The 21,225-nt window shown below is 48.7% G+C and overlaps 1 protein-coding gene across 3 annotated transcripts in view; it reads right to left on the bottom strand.

Annotated features, from left to right (window-relative positions):
• Positions 1–21,225, bottom strand: part of LOC144164195 (solute carrier family 22 member 6-B-like) — a 77,166-nt gene that overhangs the window by 41,330 nt on the left and 14,611 nt on the right. For all 3 annotated transcript variants that reach the window (XM_077694706.1, XM_077694703.1, XM_077694704.1), the window contains exons 2-3: positions 6,647–7,005; positions 5,789–5,971 (exon numbers count right to left, since the gene is read on the bottom strand). In XM_077694706.1, coding sequence (XP_077550832.1) covers positions 5,789–5,971; positions 6,647–6,865 — 402 coding nt within the window. In that variant the 5' untranslated portion in view covers positions 6,866–7,005. The remainder of the gene's footprint in view (positions 1–5,788; positions 5,972–6,646; positions 7,006–21,225) is intronic.

The raw sequence follows: 21,225 nt of genomic DNA, 5'->3' as shown, positions 1-21,225 counted from the left end.
TCGATTAAGAGCTTTATTATCAATTCTTCTATATATATATATATATATATATATATATATATATATATATATATATATATATATATATATTGTAACGAGAAGAGTTAACGCTGCACAACAATATTAGATGCCGAAGCGCCATTTGCCCGATCGGGTATGCCCTGAGGATTATCATGAAGACGACGAAGGCCCGACTCGGACGTTCACGCTCACGAGCTGATACCGGCTGGACCTACGCTCGGCCCGTTGCCTTACGCTACGCCTCAAATAAACCCACACGATCAACTACCATTGTGACTGCTATTCCCCTTTACAAGTGGTGGAGGTCAAGGGTCTCGGTTCCACACTGGAGCTTCAGATGAACCACCGAGAGACCAGCCAGCACCCTGCGCCTTTGGGCACACCCGTGATCTGCTCTTGCGCGATGCGACAGCGGGACCCAACCATATTCACTGGCGAGGACGACACTGATGCCGAAGACTGGCTGTCGTCCTATGAGCGTGTGAGTGCCTACAACAAATGGAATGATCCGACTAAGCTGCATAACGTGTTTTACGCCCTTGATAAGCTCGCCCGGCGGTGGTACGCGAACAATGAATCAGACATTTCTACCTGGTCTGCCTTCCGCACCCGCTTTGTGGCAGCATTCGGCCGCCCAGCTGTACGCCAGCTCCATGCCGAGCAGCAGTTGCGTGTACGCGGCCAACAAGCTGGGGAAACATTCACCAGCTACATCGAGGACGTGGTTGACTTGTGCAAGCGGGTCGACCCGTCGATGACGGAAACGGACAAGGTCAGGCACGTCCTTAAAGGAGTGGACGATGACGCGTTCCAGATGCTGCTGTCCAAGGATCCCCAAACGATAGCCGACGTCGTACGTTTGTGTCAGAGCTTTGACGAGCTTCGAAAGCAACGGGCCCTAACTCGGCAAGCTTGCGCTCAAGCCGAGCCCCTGTCGAGTTTGGCTGCGACCTACACAAACGACCCGACGCTGTTCACCCGGATAAAGGATTTTATTCGGGAAGAGGTGGCTCGCCAGGTGTCCCTCCTGCCGTACACCACGGAACTGTCGTCCCCTCTAGCTCCTGCACTGAGGCACGTGGTACAAGAAGAGGTCGCTGAGGCGCTACCAACTGCCCACTACCAGGCGCCGGTCGCCGGTCCCATAACGTACGCCGAAGCTGCATGGAGGTCACCTCTGCGGCCTGCTGCTTCGGTCAACCCTCGAGTGATGCACCCGCCTGCTCCACCAGCCCAGCCTGGTGTGCCACTGCGTCCGTTGCAGACCACTCTGATTCCGAATGTCGTGCCGGCGAGTCGTCTTCAAACGGCTGTGGGTAGCCCTCCTCCCACGCGCACGTGGCGTACGCAGGACAATCGTCCTATATGCTTTGTATGCGGAATCGCTGGACATGTAGCTCGCTACTGCCGCCGTCGTACGCCGCCTCCGAACACCTTCCAACAGGCTCCGTACTACGACCCCGCTTACGCCCAGCCGTATATTGTTCCGCAGCCAATGTATCCAGTCGCCTCTGATCCGCCGCTGACGTCGCTGCCGCCTGACCGCTCTACTACGTCCACCAACCGCCGATCTCCTTCTCCACGTCGTCGCTCGCTGTCGCCTATGCGGCGCCGCTCTGCCAGCACTGGGGAGGAAAACTAACAGCCGCAGTTCCCGAGGCAAGAGCTGCGTCGCCCTCGAAAGCTAAAAGTCCTCACGTTCCGCCCGAAAATGTTATTGATGTATTTGTTGAAGGTATCCCCACTACTGCCCTAATCGACACTGGGGCTGCTGTTTCTGTCGTTCACGCCGACCTATGCCGCTCAATTCGAAAGGTTCTGACGCCACTTTCCGGACTATCCTTGCGCACCGCCAGTGCACACCAGATTATGCCCATAGCAGCATGCACGGCCCGTGTCGTTATTCAGAATATTCTCTACACCGTTGAATTTGTCGTGTTGCCGTCTTGCTCTCATGATGTAATCCTGGGTTGGGACTTTTTGTCGCGCCATCATGCCGTCATACGGTGTGCACCTGCCGAAGTCGAGTTTTCGCCTCTCTTGGAAGATTCTTTCTGTGCTCCTAACGCCAAGGTGGTCATCGCCGGAGACACTGTCGTCCAACCCCGTTCTTCCGTTCTTGTTCCTCTTTGCTGCACATCTATTCCTGAGGCCACGGTGCTTTTTACGCCGTCCGACATTTTCTTCCGCCGCAGATGTGTTCCGCTACCCCTCGCCCTTTTGACGATTCGCAATGGCGCGAGTGCAATTATGATTACGAACCAGTCGACGACTTCGTACGCCCTTTTACAAGGCGAAACACTCGGCTTTGTAGAGCCGGTCGATCCCCGTCTTGTTACGGAGCTTCTTGATGATGCGCCCCATCTCCAAGTCGACGAGCTGAGCGCTACTACGCCATGCACACGGGACGAAACATGTCCCGAGATTTTCTGCCGCTCAATCGACGAAAATTTGGACGCCACCCAACGAGCGCAGCTTACTGCACTTCTGAGCCAGTTTTCTTCGTCTTTCGATAGTGGGCAAAGTTCTCTTGGCCGTACGTCCGTTGTGAGCCACGCCATCGATACTGGCTCGCATGCCCCGCTTCGACAACGACCGTATCGTGTATCACCGGCAGAGCGACGCACCATTGAAGACCACGTGAATGACATGCTTCAGCGTGACATTATTCGTCCCTCCAAGAGTCCCTGGGCGTCACCCGTGGTTCTTGTGAAAAAGAAGGATGGGTCCATTCGGTTTTGCGTCGACTACCGCCGTTTGAACACCATAACCCGCAAGGACGTGTATCCCCTCCCCCGCATCGACGACGCCCTCGACTGTTTACAGGGAGCAGAATACTTCTCGTCGCTAGACCTTCGCTCCGGGTACTGGCAGGTCCCGATGGCGGAAGCAGATCGAGAGAAAACTGCTTTTGTTACCCCTGACGGTCTTTATGAATTTAATGTATTGCCGTTCGGGCTTTGCAACGCTCCTGCCACCTTCGAGCGAATGATGGACAGTATTTTGAGCGGACTAAAGTGGAAGACGTGTCTTTGCTATCTGGACGACGTCGTTGTTTTCTCTTCGGACTTCAAAACGCACATCGGCCGCCTGCGGCAAGTTTTGACCTGCCTTGCAAGAGCTGGGCTGCAGCTGAATCTGAAAAAGTGTCGTTTTGCTGCGCGGAAACTGACGATCCTGGGACACGTCGTTTCGAAGGACGGCATCCTCCCAGATGATACGAAGCTGAGAGCCGTAGCCGAATTTCCGAAGCCGACCTCTATAAAGGCGCTTCGGAGCTTTATCGGTCTTTGCTCGTATTTTAGACGCTTCGTACGCAACTTCGCCAGCATAATTTCGCCTTTAACTCAGCTCCTCGGTGGTGCCAGTGACATATCTGCATGGTCACCCTCCTGCGACGAAGCATTTGCGACGCTACGGCGCCTACTCACATCCCCGCCGATACTGCGGCACTTCGACCCGTCCGCCCCAACCGAGGTCCACACTGATGCTAGTGGGATCGGCCTCGGTGCCGTGCTTGCCCAACGAAAGCCCGGTTTTGACGAGTACGTCGTAGCATACGCGAGCCGTACGCTGACGAAAGCCGAGTCGAACTACTCTGTAACAGAGAAGGAGTGCTTGGCGATAATTTGGGCACTGGGCAAGTTCCGCCCGTACTTATATGGTCGCCCATTCGATGTCGTCACCGATCATCATGCGCTCTGTTGGCTCTCCTCCCTCAAGGATCCATCGGGTCGTCTTGGTCGGTGGGCTCTTCGACTGCAAGAATACGACATCCGGGTCATTTACCGTTCAGGTCGCAAGCACTCTGACGCTGATGCTCTTTCACGCTCACCAGTGCCTGCTGAAGTTTCCTGCCTTGCCTCAAGTGGCAGTGACTTACGTCTGTCGCCTCTTGCAGTCAGCAACATGTCAACCGAGCAACGCAAGGACCCGTGGATTACTTCTCTTATTGAGATGCTCTCCGGTACATCGCCTGCCGGGGGATCTCGGGCCCTACGCCGGCAGGTTTCTCACTTTGCCCTCCGTGACGAGCTACTCTACCGCCGCAACTACTGCTCCGACGGCCGAAAGTGGCTGCTGGTGATACCCCGTCATTTGCGCAGCGACATATGCACCTCATTTCACGCTGATCCAAGTTGCGGTCATGCTGGCGTACTAAAGACCTATGAGCGTCTTCGCCTGCGATACTACTGGCGTGGCATGTATACCTTCGTGCGCAAGTACGTGCGCTCTTGCCCTGAATGTCAACGCCGAAAATCGCCGCCGCCCCGCCTCGCCGGTCCTTTGCAGCCACTACCATGCCCAGCAAAGCCATTCGAACGTGTGGGCATCGACCTGTATGGCCCACTTCCGTCTACTGCAGCCGGAAACCGATGGATCATTGTCGCCGTGGATCACCTTACTCGGTACGCCGAAACAGATGCTCTTCCGGCCGCCACGGCTCGCGACGTAGCGTCTTTCCTGCTTCGCCGCTTTGTTCTTCGACACGGGGCACCTCAGGAGCTTCTCAGTGACCGAGGGCGGGTTTTCTTGTCTGAGGTTATTGAAGCACTGCTCTCTGAGTGCCACGTCGTTCATCGGACTACGACATCATACCATCCACAAACGAACGGGATCACGGAACGCTTCAATCGCACCCTTGGTGACATGCTCTCCATGTACGTGTCTGCCAACCAATCGAAGTGGGACCTCGCACTCCCGTTTGTAACATTTGCTTACAATACGGCAACGCAGACGACCACGGGATTCTCGCCGTTTTTCTTGTTGTATGGACGAGAGCCGTCCTGCACAATCGACACGATACTCCCCTACAAGCCCGACGCAACAGAATTTACGCCGATTTCAGACCTTGCTCGTCGCGCCGAGGAATGCCGTCGACTGGCCCGTTCGTTTACATCGACCGATCAGCAGCGCCAAAAGCATCGTCACGACGAATGCGTCAAAGATCGCAGTTTTGATCCCGGCTCCCTTGTGTGGCTTTGGGTGCCCTGCTCAACACCCGGTCTCTCGCCAAAACTTACCACCAAGTACCATGGCCCGTACAGAGTCATTGAGCGGACTTCGCCCGTCAATTACCTTGTGGAACCAGTTGCACAAACTACAGATAATCGCCGCCGAGGGCGTGAAATTGTTCACGTGGATCGGTTAAAGCCATACTACGACCCTCTAGTTTTGTCGGGCCCTTGAGTAGCCAGGATGGCTCCTTTTGCACCGGGGGCAATTGTAACGAGAAGAGTTAACGCTGCACAACAATATTAGATGCCGAAGCGCCATTTGCCCGATCGGGTATGCCCTGAGGATTATCATGAAGACGACGAAGGCCCGACTCGGACGTTCACGCTCACGAGCTGATACCGGCTGGACCTACGCTCGGCCCGTTGCCTTACGCTACGCCTCAAATAAACCCACACGATCAACTACCATTGTGACTGCTATTCCCCTTTACAATATATATATATATATATATATATATATATTACATTTTTCTCCTCCGTTGAGCGATAGGTCCCAGATTTGGCAATTAATATCCAAAGCTGACAATGTTTTGTTTTGTGTGTTTATTACTTGTTTTTTGTGTTCTTAGACAGGTATACCGTTAAGCTATTATGCCGTTAAATGTCTTAACAGACCCAGTTCGAATTTTTGTGCAGATATTGTTCGCATCAGGGTACTCGGCAAAGAATTATTACGCATCAATATATCCAATAGAATTATTGCTCAGTTAGACACTACGCACTACGCACTAATCATGCTTTCAGCTCACCTCAGGTGTCGCTGAAGATCCGGGCACTGTATCGTTGTAGGTCCAAGCGTCACACTCAACGACGATGTCAGGATCAATGCTGCCATTCGGAAACACGGTATGGGTGGTACACGCCTCGAACCTCCGCATCGGGTGGTGGCCAGTCTCAGCGCTGGCATTCACATCCTCCACTCTGGATATCACCTTAGAAAAGCAACAGTAGTTTTGTGCTTTTGTGCACTGCCTATGTAGCGCTGCACTGGCGCAAACAAATACGTACGTTTAATAAACTTTGGCCTGTAACTGTTTCCAAAGTGGGGCTTCAATACACGGCGTTGCTACAACGCAGAATTACAAGTGAGTAGCCTTACGTAAAAGGTAAGCTGTTTTTAACAAAAAGAAAGCCATGTTGATGGTTTGTGAAAGCTTTCCTGTGCAGTAATTAACGTAACAGTTTCATATGAGCCAGATCAGATAGCTGTGGATAGCCATCAATTGGATCAGTAATTAGATCAATCAGTAATTAGAGAGCGAAGAGTTATATCAAAGCGGAAAACCTGTCCTGGTGCGGTACCCGGTACACCTGCGCATGCGCAAGAACAGTTTTTCCACCTCTGCGTAAGCGCAGGCGCCCGTCGCCTGCACGGTACCGTACAGGGACCAGATTTTCGCTCTGCTTTAAGTCCAAACTTTTAGCTTAACGTGCGTACCATGCTAGTGTGTGTACCGTGAGTGCTAGGACCCGACCGCGCATGCTCAGGCGGCCACGACGGGGACCGGCCGACCCTGAGCGCAACGAACTCCCGGAACGAACGCGCACATGCCCTGTCAGGTCCCGCTATGCACGGTACGCGCGGTATGCTGGTCGCGTTCACTCACGGGGATGGCGAGCTCCTTCCACTGTTGCTCAGTCCAGTTGGCCTCGAGCCAGTGCGGCTTGGCGCACCAGTGGTCCACGGCGGGTGCTATGAAGGGTCCAATCAGCAGCGTCCAGGAGGTGGGGAACGCGCGAAGCACTGTTATCACACCCACGGCCAGGTGGTACCAGCCCAGCTGACCCACCACGTCCGACACGTCCAGCATGGCACTCGCGGGCATCTTCGCTTCCCGGCTGGCAGACTCCCTCGCACGCCCCACTAGGCAGTCGGTGGCACAAATCAGAGCGGGAGCTTCCGAAGCGCCGGTGCTGCTGCTGTGCGGCTGTGCCTACACTGCATGTCGTTCGCCTAAAAAGAAGGCTTCAGGAGAAATGATTTGTTATTAGAGGGATACTTAAGTCGAAATACAAGTTGCTCTAGATCGATAGATCAGCTCACAGAGAACACGAATACCACCCTTACGCGCAACGTTTTTTAAATACGGTAGAAAATGGCAACAACATTCGCCACCGCCACTGGAAACGTCGAGCAACTTGCACCGCTAGTGCTTAAAGGAGTCATAAAGACAAAACACAAGTTTAGTGCATTCAAAGGGTTGCCTCGTTAGAATCACACTGACACCACTTTTAACGTGAGCTTCGCTCAAATAAGCTGTATAATTAGGAAAAAAGGGAAAGGCCATGCGACCCACTCGCTCATTTTCCGCAACAGAACCTCTGATCCAGTCAGCTCTGCGATTGGCGGAGGCCGGCAAAAGCAAACGCAAATTATCCAGAGTTTATAAGCTTGCCGTACGGGCTATTTGATATTATTTTTAAAGCAGTAAGAATGGTGGGACCGACAGCGGAAAAAGCACACGTACACATAGAAGTTCCGATGCGTACTGCTGTTGGTACTGCGCGAACAATGTTTGGTTTAGATGCACAGGATTGCGGGGCTTTGGGGTATTTTTAGACGACACTTGCCGATTGACGCAGGCAACAGTGTATTACGTGACCATATTTGTCGAGCGAGCACTCTGTTTATTCAAAAGAGCAAACTTGTATTTTTCTTCGTGGCTCCTTCAAACTGTCTGGCGTACGCAACGTCTTTCCTGGCTGCCGGTGGATGGCGCTACTTGTCCATACTTTAGCTGCGGCACCGCTTTTTGAAGAGCCGCCCGAGCTGTGTACGACCGCTTAGTTCGACACCATTATTCCCAGGCCTGAAAAGGATATTTTTTAAAGACGATAGTTGGGCCATTTAAACCCAGAAAGTTTGGTCTGTCTGTATGTCCATCTGTCCGTCTGTTTGTCTTGAAAGGATAAATTTATTATCAAAAAATCCTGGTATCAATGATACAACGTGACACCCAGAAACAATTAAACAAGTGCAGCGCCGGTTGCTACAAAACTAATAGAGCGCGAAGGCTGCAAGTAACAGACACTTACAGAAACATCTAAACAGCTTCAAGTCGATTGTAGACAAAAGATTAACATACAAACAATTTAGAGTTTCTTACAACCAAAAGATTCACATGCGAGGTAAACATTGATACAAAAACATTCGCTTCAAGAATGCAGCAATATACAGAACAGGTTTGGTTTTATGTCACAACGGGTACTCCTTTCGAAGAAAGGTCCTCCTTTCGAAGCTGTTGGGTATTAAATAATCTAAGAAACTGGACAAACGCTATCATCTCCCTCACTATACTATATATATATATATATATATATATAAAGGAAATGAGGGGCTCGTTGAGGAAATACAGAAAGATAGGTCGGCAGTCTACAATGCCAAAGGAGGCATAGGGGTGTGGTTAGGCTCTTTTTTTTTTTTTTCGCTACGGTTAATTAAGTAAACATTTTTTTTAAATATACAGAAGAAAGAAAGAAAGAAAGAAAAACACGCGCCCAGAGTGGGGACCGAACCCACACCGAACCCACAACCGAAAGGCGTGGGTTCGGTCCCCACTCTGGGCGCGTGTTTTTCTTTCTTTCTTTCTTTCTTCTGTATATTTAAAAAAAATGTTTACTTAATGAACCGTAGCGAAAAAAAAAAAAAGAAGAGCCTAACCACACCCCTATGCCTCCTTTGGCATTGTAGACTGCCGACCTATCTTTCTGTATATATATATATATATATATATAGTAAGGAAATGAGGGGCTCGTTGATGAAAATACAGAAAGATAGGGCAGCAGTCTACAACTCCAAAGGAGGCATAGGGGTGTGGTTAGGCTCTTCTCTTTTTCACTACGGTTAATGAAATAAACATTTTTTTTAATATACAGAAGAAAGAAAGAAAGAAAAACACGCGCCCAGAGTGGGGACCGAACCCACGCCTTTCGATTACATGTCGAATGCCTTACCAATTCGGCTATCTGGGCGACTGTGTTCTCCTTCACTTTCTGGGCTATTTATATTTACTAGAAGTGTATCTGACGCTTGAGGGTGGTAGCCAGCGCCACTCTGACTACACGGGGAGAAGGGGACCTTCTTTTCAACCCCCGGGGCGTGACTCGAGCGTCTACAGCCTGTCATGAGCGGGAAACTGGCGGGAAGCCCTCTTATGCTACCTAGGCATCAAGGCTGCCAGAACCGAGACCCTCGCTAGGCTTTCGCAGAATAATATAGTAAGGAAATGAGGGGCTCGTTGAGGAAAATACAGAAAGATAGGGCAGCAGTCTACAACGCCAAAGGAGGCATAGGGGTGTGGTTAGGCTCTTCTCTTTTTCACTACGGTTAATGAAATAAACATTTTTTTTAATATACAGAAGAAAGAAAGAAAGAAAAACACGCGCCCAGAGTGGGGACCGAACCCACGCCTTTCGATTACATGTCGAATGCCTTACCAATTCGGCTTTCTTTCTTTCTTCTGTATATTAAAAAAAATGTTTATTTCATTAACCTTAGTGAAAAAGAGAAGAGCCTAACCACACCCCTATGCCTCCTTTGGCGTTGTAGACTGCTGCCCTATCTTTCTGTATTATATATATATATATATATAGGGAGCAGTTAAAAGTTACATAAAGGTCTGACTGAATTTTTTCCGTGTATTAGGTCATGCAATGTTGCCCCTCGATACAGAGATTGCTTTAGTAGAACCTCATCCCCCAGCCAATAATCCTATAGAAAAAACGAGCTCCCTCGCTACCGGCTTCAGCAACGTTATTGACATTTCCAAAACACTAACGGCCGACGAAAAAGGTATCTTAGAACGAGGTCTAAATTTCTGTCCCACAAATAACCGTGTGAATGAATACGAGTTACATAAAGATCTCACTGAATTTTCTCGGAGAACGAGACTAAGCGAGTTTTTTTCGGAAAAGCAGGACCAACCTGAGAATAACGAATGCATCCTCCACCCTCCTAGCACTTGGACTCCAGGTGTAGATCAATCTCCAGAATTAGATCTGTACTTAAAATAAGTATCACCAGAAATATTTGCAACAACCAAGCGATCAAACAAGCGCAAGAACCTAACTCCGTCGGAAGAAGTTACCCTGAATAGCCTATCAGCCAGAACCGACGTAGTCATAAAGCCAGCCGACCAAGGTGGTAGCGTAGTTTTTTTACCTATGGGAAAATACAAAGATGAAGCTTATAGGCAGCTCAATAACCCTTGCCACTACAAGCCCTTAGATAACGATCCGAGCCAGGAATACAGCCTAAAAATCCTTCATAGCCTCACAGATCTGCGTAGTAGTAGTAAGTTGTGGTTTTTTGGCACAGCAACCTTTCGGTTATAATGCGCCAGACGCAGGGTAGAATAGTTAAGTGACTGTTAAACAATGTTATTCAAGGTGTTGTGAAGATTAAAAACATTTTAAAAGGACTCAAAGAGGCACATAGCTAAAACCGGTGTAGAAGGCCAGCGTCCTCAAAAAATTTGAAAACGTTACTAAAATCCACCAACGGTTCATCACTAAGTAAAAGCGCAGGGTGTAAAGGGATGCAAAAGGTGTATAATGCTTTGAAATGTCTGATGCGTGCTGCTTCAAGGTGTGGGCAGCCTATTAAAACATGAAGTACAGTAAGAGGATCTCCACAGTGGTCACACATGGGTTTCTGTTCTTTCTGGATCAGGAAGCCGTGTGTGAGCACAGTGTGACCTATTCGCCGTCGGCATAAAATAACTTCATAAAAACGATTTCTCTGTCTGCAACTTTTCCATTCAGATAGGTATGGCTTCACTAGGTGCAACTTATTTTCAGTCTGTCTGTCCCATTCAGTTTGCCAGTACATTGTAATGGACATTCATATGGTGTTCCGAAGGTCCTGGTAAGGAACCTTGGACTTCGTTATTGCACAATGTATAATGGTATGCTGCTCTATCGACAGTTTCATTTTCTGGAATGCCAATGTGGCTTGGTACCCAACAAAAGACGACACTAACCCCTGCCGATGTGAGGCAGCACAGTCGATTTTTTAGCATACCTACACCCGCATTCTTTGAAGGGACAAGGGAGGTAAAAGCACGTATGGCGCTTAAGGAATCTGTAAAAATTGCCTCTTTTTGTAGTCTATTTGCTATTACGTCTTCAGTAGCTGAGGTTATACCAAAAACCTCTGCAGTGAAGACACTGCCCTCATCAGCTATCCTCTCAGCTACAGTAACTGCCGACGAGTTTACAAAAGCATAACCAGTGCAGTGATGGAAGTGGCATTTTACTTCTTGGACCAGCTGTTGGAGCAGGCAAAATTCCAGTTTGGAGCAGACATAAGCCACTTTGGAGCAGATGCCAAAATATGTTTCTATACAGTTATAAGGGTGAACATAATTCAAAAGGAAACCGTCAAAGTTTGCAATATTTATTATGCGCGATAGTGCATGTAAAAACCATCGAACAAATGCAGTAGTCACATCATTTAAAAAATCAGAACAAGATCTTTGCTGCCTTCAACTTTAGGATAAAAATACTTAATGTACATCACTAAACTGTCCTAGTTTTAAAACGCATATATCCACTTGTAGCCAATAACTAAAACAGGGCAAGCACCATTAGAGCAAAAGCCACAAGACCACAGTTATCCTTACGTCACGTTTTAAAATTGAACATTTTAACTTTTAGCATATGTATCCAGTAAATGTCTGCATACATAGTTCAGATACACCAGAACAACGTTGGAGTTGGACCGATGCGATGTGTAATAGAAAATTATTGCAGAAAAACATCTAGAAAAAGACAAAACCGAATAAGACTAGCTCTACAATGTTAACAAGACAATCACACCTCAAAAAGAACCGTTCATATGTTCTTTGTGTCAAACATGGCGATGCCCCGGGGCGGCCGTAAAGCCATAAATAAAGCCGTGGACGATCGCAGATAAAGAAGGCCATGTTTACAGATGCGCGGACACATCGCAGCAAACTCGGCTTACAAGCAGGCTTGACTTGGATCTTTAAAGGTGACATTAGACACAAGTTTATTTTCACTTCCGGTTTTGCACCAGATGGTTAGAAGTGCTACCAAATGCTTTCGAAATGCCCCTTCGGCGCACGTTTGGAGCAAAAATCCCTTAAAATGACCATTTGGAGCAGCATGGAGCAGAAGTTGCGTCTTGGAGCAGTTTGGAGCAATTGGAGCAGCACTTTCATCACTGCCAGTGTGACCAGCAGTTTTTGAACCATCAGTAAAGTAGTGGCAATAGCTACTGTATTTATACTTAAGTGCAAGAAATTCTTGGCGCAAAAGCTGGTGTGGAAAAGCTTTCTTGTCGTATTTTAACAGCGACAGGTCACATTTGACAGCACTATAGTCCCAAGGGGCTAAAGCGTCCGAGAAACTCAGAAGAGTTGGCGGGCATATCTTGAAAGAGTACAGAGTCATGTGCTCCTCCAAATGGAGGGCAAGAGGGCGGACCACTCTTAGTTTGTTCTCATAGAGCTTCTTGTACTTATTTTCAAACAATTCTCCGGCACAAGGATGGTCATTTATGCATGCTATTTTGGCTGCATATCCTCCACTTAGGTACGCTCGACGGTACTGCAGAGGCCACTCATTGCACTCAACGTAAAGACTATCAACAGGGGAGGTACGATATGCACCTGAGGCAAGTATGAGGCCCAAGTTGTGCACTGGATCGAGTGAGGTGAGAACAGATTGGCGAGCTGACACATAAACAATACAGCCATAATCAAGACGAGACAGCCGTAAATTCGGAGCAAACATGCACGGTCGGCCCCTCATGACTTGCGCGACAAAATTTTCAATATGTTAAGTGTCCTCATCCAGGTCATTTTTAGTGTCTTTATGTGAGCCCCAAACGTTAATTTGGAGTCCTAAATGATGCCCAAGAATTTGTGCTCACTGTGTACTGGAACGAGCATATCCCCGATTTTTATTTCAGGCTTGTCATGAATACCTCGTTTCCGCGTGAAACACACACATGCACACTTCTCAGGAGAAAAGCGAAAACCGTTTTCATCTGCCCATCGTTGCAACCGATTGACAGTAGTCTGGATTTGTCTTTCACAGACTGATTGGTTACATGACGAAAAGGCCATCTGCAGGTCATCGACTAAAGGGAGTACATAACCGGTCGAGGAATAGCCTTTGCCAAGGAATTTATTTTAATGGCGAAGACTGTCACACTTAGCACACTGCCTTGAGCTACTCCATTTTCCTGGCTGAAAGAACGGGAGGCTGCATTGCCCAGTTTCACAGTAAAGGTTCGTTCTTGAAGAAAATCTTGTACACATGAAAACATTCGCCCTCTGATTCCCATTGCTGCCATATCCTGCAGAATTCCATACCGCCAAGTGTGGAATTCCATAAGCCTTAGCCATATCAAAAAAGACAGCAAGGCAAAACTGGTTGTTAACAAAAGCATCTCGTATCATTGTTTCAAGTCGAACAAGGTGCCCGAAACTGCCGAAAACCACATTGAAACCTATCAAAGTAACCTGAACGTTCGAGAACAAAGACCAATCTAAAATTGACTATCCGCTCAAATGTCTTGCACAGACAACTGGTCAACGTTATGGGTCGGTAGCTTGATGGACAGTAGGGTGGATTGCCATCTTTCAGTAACGGAATTACGGCAGCATTTTTCCATGCTTTGGGCAGCCTACCCATTTTCCAGACTTTATTAAAGAACTTCAGAAGCACTTCTAAGCAGCTATCATTTAGGTGTTGTAGAAAAACGTAGTGAATAAGGTCAGGGCCAACAGAAGTAGCCTTGCACTGAGCTAGTGCTCTTTTAAGTTCATACAATGTACATTCTTGGTTATATTCTTCAGTGTTGTTGCTAGTATTTTTAATCCTGAGCTTTTCAGCACTAGCCTTATGTCTCATGAACTCTTGTGTGTAATTTGTATTGCTAGAAACATCTGAAAAGTGGGCACCTAAAACATGCGCTTGCGTACGCAACAAATCGTTCCCACCGTCCGTAGAAAAAAGTGGTACCGTAAACCGTCTGTAGCTGCCTTTGACTTTGCGTACATGGTCCCAGACTTTTTTTGCGGGAGTGGTCGTGTTTATTGTGCTTACAAAGTTTTGCCACGAGTTTCTTTTTGCTTCTTTTCTGATTTTTCTGGCAGCAGCTCGGGCAGTCTTAAAGCTCAGGCAGTTGTCCATGATGGGGTACCGTCTGAACACACCCCAGGCCTTGTTTTGCTTTTTCCGGGCTTCGCGACAGGCATCATTCCACCACGGCTTTGGCTGTTTAGGGATTCGGCCAGAAGATTGTGGGAAGGCTACTTTAGCAGCTTTGACAAGTTCCTCGCAAATGTAGGCATTTGCTTCGTCTATGGACATACTGATCATGTCAACTCCCTCAAAACTGACCAGATCCTTAAATTTTTCCCAGTCTGCTCTCTCGAGCCTCCATCGGGGTGGACAGTTTTTGAGGGCTGGAAGAGGCTGCACGTCTCGCAACAAGGCGGGAAAGTGGTCACTTCCGTCTGGATCGTTCACTACACACCACTCAAAGTCCATCTCGACCTCTGGCGACCAAACACAAAGATCTAGCGCAGAAAAGTTTCCCGTACCCGCAGAAAAATATGTCTTGTCTCCATTATTGAACACAAAATGACTGTTATTCGTCAACCACTGTTCGATTTGTTTTCCCCGACTGTCGATTTTGTCACCTCCCCATAGGCAGTGATGGGCATTAAAGCCCCCGATAATAACAAATGGTGCAGGCAGTTGCTCAACAAGGTCATTAAGTTCCTGTAATGACACATTATCAGATGGCGGCAGATAAAGTGAGACAACAGTGACCAGCTTCTTGACATAAACTTGTGCTGCAACGGCCTCCAGTGTAGTGTCAAGTTGTATTGACTTTAGAATTGTGCCCTGTGCCACAACCAAAGCCACACCCCCTGAAGCGTGGGTGCTCTCTTTGTCTTTTCTGAGGAGGTGATAACTACGGAGAATTTTATCATGTGTTTTTGTTAAATTTGTCTCTTGCAACGCCACCACTTGGGGCTCATATTCGTCTATCAACTTGTGTAGGTCGTCAATGTTATGGATTAAACCTCTACAGTTCCAGTGCATGAAGGGAACCGGCATTTTAGTTTTTTGAATGAGGTACAATTAAACTTTTTTTACTTTTTGTCAGGTGGTTTTCTTGCAGGAGGTTCACTCCTTGCAGAGGTCTTGGATGCGTTCTTCCCAGTACCTTTAGAAGGCACGGGTAGGAGAGATGTTGAGTGTCCTACAGTGCCCCTTCGGTGCCCTGAAAGGGACGAGGTGGAGGGAACAATGTCCATGGCCTCCTCAGCCGGAGCAGAGAGGGCCGGTGGTTGCACAGCCTCGGGGGGCGGAGCGCGTGCAGTCGGCTGTGGCTGTGCTGGCTACTGCACGGGGGGAGACTGGGCAAGGGCCAGGTCAGCACAGCTAAACTGCGTCCCTACCGATGCCCGAAGCGGCCCGGACCCCAGCGCGCCACCTCGGCGAAACTGCCTTTTTGCACAAACGAGAAGCGTCTTCGCGCTTCTTGAATTGGCAGACCTTCTTTTAATTTGATAGACATTATTTCTTTTTCATCTTGGAATTTCCGGAATTTCCGTGAGTACGCAGGGTGTGGCCCTGCACAATTGACACACTTTGCTTCCTGCGCTGCGCAGGAGTTCGCGTGATGATCAGTACTCGCGCACTTGGCGCACATCTCTTTGCCCCGACAGCTCTGCAGTGTGTGACCAAACCTCTGGCACTTAAAGCACCGGCGTGGGTTTGGGATGTATGGACGGACTCGATGGACTACATAGCCAAGTTTCAGGGATTCAGGAAGCTTGGTGGAGTTGAAAGTCAAGACAAGGTGATTAGTGGGGATGTCAATGTCGTTACGTCGGATCATGATACGCCTGACAGCAGTAACATTTTCCTCTTGCAGGCCCTCTAGGATTTCATTTTCCGTGAGGTCTGCGAGGTCAGGATCTGAAATCACTCCTTGGCATGAGTTTAGACTTCGGTGAGCCGATACTTTTATAGTTAGGTTTGCTAACCTTTGCATTGCAAACACTGCATCAGCCTGGGCTTTGTTTTCGCATTCAATGAGGATACCTCCAGAGGACATCTTTGTAGCTTTGCATTTACCGCCGAGGACAGCTTCCAGTTCTTTAGCGACTATGAATGGCGAGGCCTTTCGTAGGGGGCACTGGCTGTCGGTGGATTCGATAACAAGAAATCTTGAAAAGCTTTGTTCTTTTAGTTCGAATTGGACCCTTGTGTGATGTGATAGGGTGTAAAAATCAAAAGACTATGGACAATCCACTAGAGGTGTGCGGCGCAACAAAGATAATGATGGTTGAATGGTATTGTGATGACGAAGAGGAAAGCGGAGGAGGAGAAAGAAGACGTTGAGAATCGGAGGGCAGCGCAGCGCACTCGCTGTTAGTGATCAAGTCTTAAGGTTCTGCGGCCTGTCGACCGGACGGCCAGAACCACGGTGTCCTGCGTCTGTCGACCGGACAGTCAGGCACCACGTCCGCACCTTCCACAAGAGGCCGAGAAAGCATCGTGCCGCAGCTCTCTGCATCCGCTGCTTCACCTGACAACACAGATGTCAACACTTCGCCTCTGCAACCACAGCGGGACTTGTTGAATCGTAAGACTCACCCATTCCAATTTGTTTATCGGTTACGAATTGGACTGTTCCGTTGTCCGCATCATTTCCGCCACAGGAACATTTCAACAGTACTCTGTATCCGTTTGTGTTGCGCCTCCCGGCATCTTTATTGTCAGTCATAAATGTTCTTCCTCGCATAGTTACGAACCGTGCTGCAGTCTCTGATCTGTACCTCCGAGTACCTCGTCTCGAGTCTCCCGAACATCTTAACATCGCACCTTGATACAGGGTAGCTTACTGCGGTGCGAACTCGTTTCCGAGCCCGATCATGAGGAGGTTTTGTCGTAGCCATAAACTAGCAAATAAACATTCAGCAGCCATGCTGGCCACCCACCTGGGAGCCCAACACGGGAACGCAAACTTGCGTTAGCCATACGTGGCCACTATAACTCTGCATAAAGAAACCTAGGCTGGCCATTCACACAGGGTTAACCCGTGCCACCTGGAAGAGGAGATCGGAAAGCAGAAAAAATAGACGACAGGAAAGATGGAGAAAGAAGACAGGAAAGCGAAAGAGTGGAGGGGGGGGACAGGAAAGGGCGACTGGCTGATTCCCCCTCGGCCGGGTCAGTCCGGGGGTGCCGTCTACAAGAAGCGAGGGCCAAAGTGGCGTGTTGCCTCCACCAAGGGGCCCTACGGTCCACAACAACCTCGGTGTCGGCTCAGCCACCAGGATCCCCTTTTCCCTGGACAAGGCTAAGCCACGCACAGCCTAAAGCGTGGGTGGGTCCAACCCACATGGGCTCGGTGTCCGCGGTGTCGCCACTACCGTCACCTTGAACGTACAAGGTGCCCCTGCGGGGACAGATCTGCGATCTAGAGAATTAATAAACACCACTGACTTAAATTTCATGAAACCGAATAATAAGCATGCAGGCCGTTTTTACCTCCTCCCAAAAGTGCACAAAGTCCCCGTAGAATTATTGTTCACTGCCGACATTCCTGGCAGACCCATAGTTTCGAATAACAATACCCCAACAGAAGCATTATCTCTGTTTCTGAATCATTACCTATCTGACATTCCGACTCTTCTTCCTTCATTCGTTCAGGACACCCCCACTTCCTCCGCATAATAGAAGAGATAAATAAGGGGTGCGCCTACCCAGTGGAACCCTCCTTGTTACTCTTGACGTTGCCGCATTGTATACAAACATCCCTTTCGTCGAAGGAATTGAAGCTATTTCAAAAGCTCTATCAGAGAACCCGCACCAACATGCGCCAGAAGTGTACATACGTTTGTTAAAACTGGTTTTAACTCTCAATTATTTGGAATTCGACTCTTCTTACTTTTTGCAAGTTTTTGAAACCAGCATGGGTACTCCATTCGCGCCGACCTATGGCAACATTTTCATAGGGCAACTTGAAGCCACTCTGTTAAAGGGACACTGAAGTGAATTTGTCAAGCTCCCGTTTTTGCTTGCACTGCGTAGACTGGCTCAAATTAGCACACTTTTCATCGTTTATCCGGTTGACAAATCGGTAATTATTTTACAAAGCGCGAAAGAAGAAAAACTACCATGCGCGGTTTGCGGCGGCCGCACCAACTAAGGCTGTGACGTTGAGAGGAGGGGCGCCGTGATTGGACGATGCCCAAGGTTAGCAATCACACAAGTTTCGGTTTCGGTTTCGGTTCTGTAAAACGTAACCAATGGCTTTGTTGGATGGGCATTCTCAATATCTCAGTAATCATCGTACCGCGCTTCTGCCATGTTGTCGGCTGTAAAATGCACAAGATAAGCCTCCCAGGACGGCTTGTAGTCGTAGCATTCACTAGCCGAGACCTACGCAGTGCATGAACGCCCTCCGCGTACCCGCAGACGCCCAAATGTCATGCGCTTTTCCCCCATATTTGGAGCTTGCCTCCCTCATGCCTGTATCGTAAAAAGCGTGTTCGCACCAGGCCAAGGGTCTGTTCATTCTGGCCTGTGCCCACTGCCTGCAAGCAGTCGGTGCTTATGGCAACAGCACGCCAACGAGAACTCGCTAGCGCGCCAGTGCCAGCCTGCGCGCGTTTTGTGAACTAGTTCGTGTATCCATGAACGTTGCGGCCCCAAAAAAGGTGAACTCAATAGAGAAAACATCGGCGGAAAACAAAAAAGTTAACTTACAAAAAAAAAAAAAAAAAGCACGCACCCTCGGGGATTCGAACTCTTGGCTCGCAAAACATTTACGGTGAATTCCTAGCGCCCCAGACTGCTAGGCTACGGAGCGGGACGCGAAAGCCTTGCTAATATAGGGTATATATTGTACAACCGGTTTACACTTTTATTTAGTTTTGGCATTTCAAGCCGCTTAGGTGACTATTTGTTGTACTGCGATCGTGCAGTAAGCGTCGCCCGAGTTTCCACAGTAGCTCACGTCTAGCAATTGCATTTCGTAGACGGAAAAGCGTTCGCAGATGCGTAGTCGTGCTGCTGACCGCTGTGCTTGTTCGCCCAGCGCAAAAAAATGCTTCCCGCGCCCTAGTTTTACGCTGTACGGTAAAAATATCAGTTGATTTTATTTGCTTAGTACCTATATTGACTTCGCTGACTCTTCTCCCGCCTTCAAGAGACCTTATATTTTCCTACTGGCGTACCAGTCAGCGAAGCGTCGCATGTGCAGCGCTTGTGTGAAGCGACCTTGACTTCGAGCTAGATACAGTGTACAAACAAACCAAGTAAAGAAAGGCACATTCTTCCATTCACAAACGTGTCCTGGCTTCGTTTCAACTAAGCGAACGAATTGCGACCAAGCAATTTTTTTTTAACCTCCTTGATTGCGACGACCCGCCGGCGGCCGGCGGACGAAACGCTGGGCCGACTGACTCTGTCGGCCGAGGAGCCGTGCAGTAGCGCAGCCGTGGCGCAGCCAATTGTCAGCTCATCCCCTCCTGACGTCACACGAAAACGCCACAGAAAATGGGCGAGCGTAAAGAGAGGAGGACAGCGTTTTCGAATTAGTTTTTCTACTAAATAAAATCGCGTAAACGCGCCTAGAGTGGTCGAAACATGGCCTGGGGACTCCGGACTACAATTTGCGCTAGTAATCCCGCAATGTTTACATATCACTTCAGTGTCCCTTTAAGCTCTTTTCCGCATAAACCTCAGGTTTACCTCCGCTACACAGACGACATCTTCATGATTTGGGAACACGGTCGCGCGACTCTAGAAACGTTTATATCTCATCTCAATTCTTCGCATCCGACTATTAAATTCTCCTGCCAGTATTCTGAAAAAGAAGTGAACTGCCTAGATACTACCGTCATTTTAGACAATGGTAAACTTAAAACCGCGCTTTTTAGAAAACCAACTCACAAGCAGCAGTACCTCGACTGTAGAAGCCATCACCCGAGACACTGCAAGCAAGGCATCTTTGTAGGAAATGCCACCAGGCTTAGAAAAGTAGGCAGTGATGACAGTGACTACGTAGAGCACCTAGATGAACTCAAGTCCACCCTTACTAACCGGAACCACCCCAAAAGCTCATTCGATCAGGCGTACCAACGTGCATCTAATCTCAAAAGGGATGACGTGCTCAACAAACAGCGACAAAACGAAAGCGCCAGGCCGCCTGCCTTAATAACTAAATTTTCAAACGCCTTCCCCAACGTAAACAATATACTGCGCAAGTACTACCCCATTTTAGCCAGTGACGACCGACTTAGAAAGACTTTCCCGGAAGTCCCAAGGGTTGCCTACCGGAGAAACAGGAATCTAAAAGATATTTTAGTGCATGCTAAAACAGGGCCTTCAAAGCAACCAGTCATAGCCAGCTGCTCCCGCCCCAGATGCAAGACTTGTAGGTACCTGCAGACCGACTGCAGTATAAAAAGCACAGCCAGTAATTATATGGGCATCCCCATTCCATTCCAATTCCATTCCGAGGAATTAGAACTTGTCATGATTCCATTCCGTTCAATTCCTGGGAATTACAGAATTTAGCCTATTCCCATTCCTGGAATGGACGGGCAGGTCAATTCCATTCCTTTAATTCCTCAAGTTTTACGTGCACTTTATCCAACATTGTGTATATGTTGGAATGCTCAATGTCCCACAAACAGTATATAGGCGAAACGAGTCAACCTATGAGCCTACGTCTTAATGGTCACCGGGCAGATACTCTTAGCAAATCCTCCATAGCTGCAGCGCAGCATTTCAACCAACCAGGCCACAGTTTTGATGACCTTAAGTTGTATATGCTTCAGTCAAACTTCAGGTCTCCTAGGGACAGGAAATACCGAGAATCCTGTCGCGACGGCGACAGAGAGATGCGAAGACACACGTCTGCACGCTACACCGCCGTGGACCCAAACTGGGGTCCCCGCTTTATTCCACGCTCGTGCCCAGCGCGCACCGCAAGCGCGTGGTCAGCACTCGCCACTCGTGGCTCAGCCCCAGCGTCATCGTTCCTGGAGCGTGCCCGTTTGCGGTAGCAGACGACGCAATCTGCTGGGGCGCCGCCACAATCCTATTCAATTCACAAATTCAACTCCATGGAACCTACTGGAATTAATGCGTCTAGGGGCAACTTGGAATCCTTGCGATA

This window comes from Haemaphysalis longicornis, unplaced genomic scaffold (genome assembly GCF_048455015.1).
Source record: "Haemaphysalis longicornis isolate Haplotype H1 unplaced genomic scaffold, Haemaphysalis longicornis Haplotype H1 scaffold_13, whole genome shotgun sequence".
Classification (NCBI taxonomy): domain Eukaryota; kingdom Metazoa; phylum Arthropoda; class Arachnida; order Ixodida; family Ixodidae; genus Haemaphysalis; species Haemaphysalis longicornis.
Note: the sequence above shows the minus strand (reverse complement) of the source record. Positions and strands in the feature narration are given on the sequence as shown.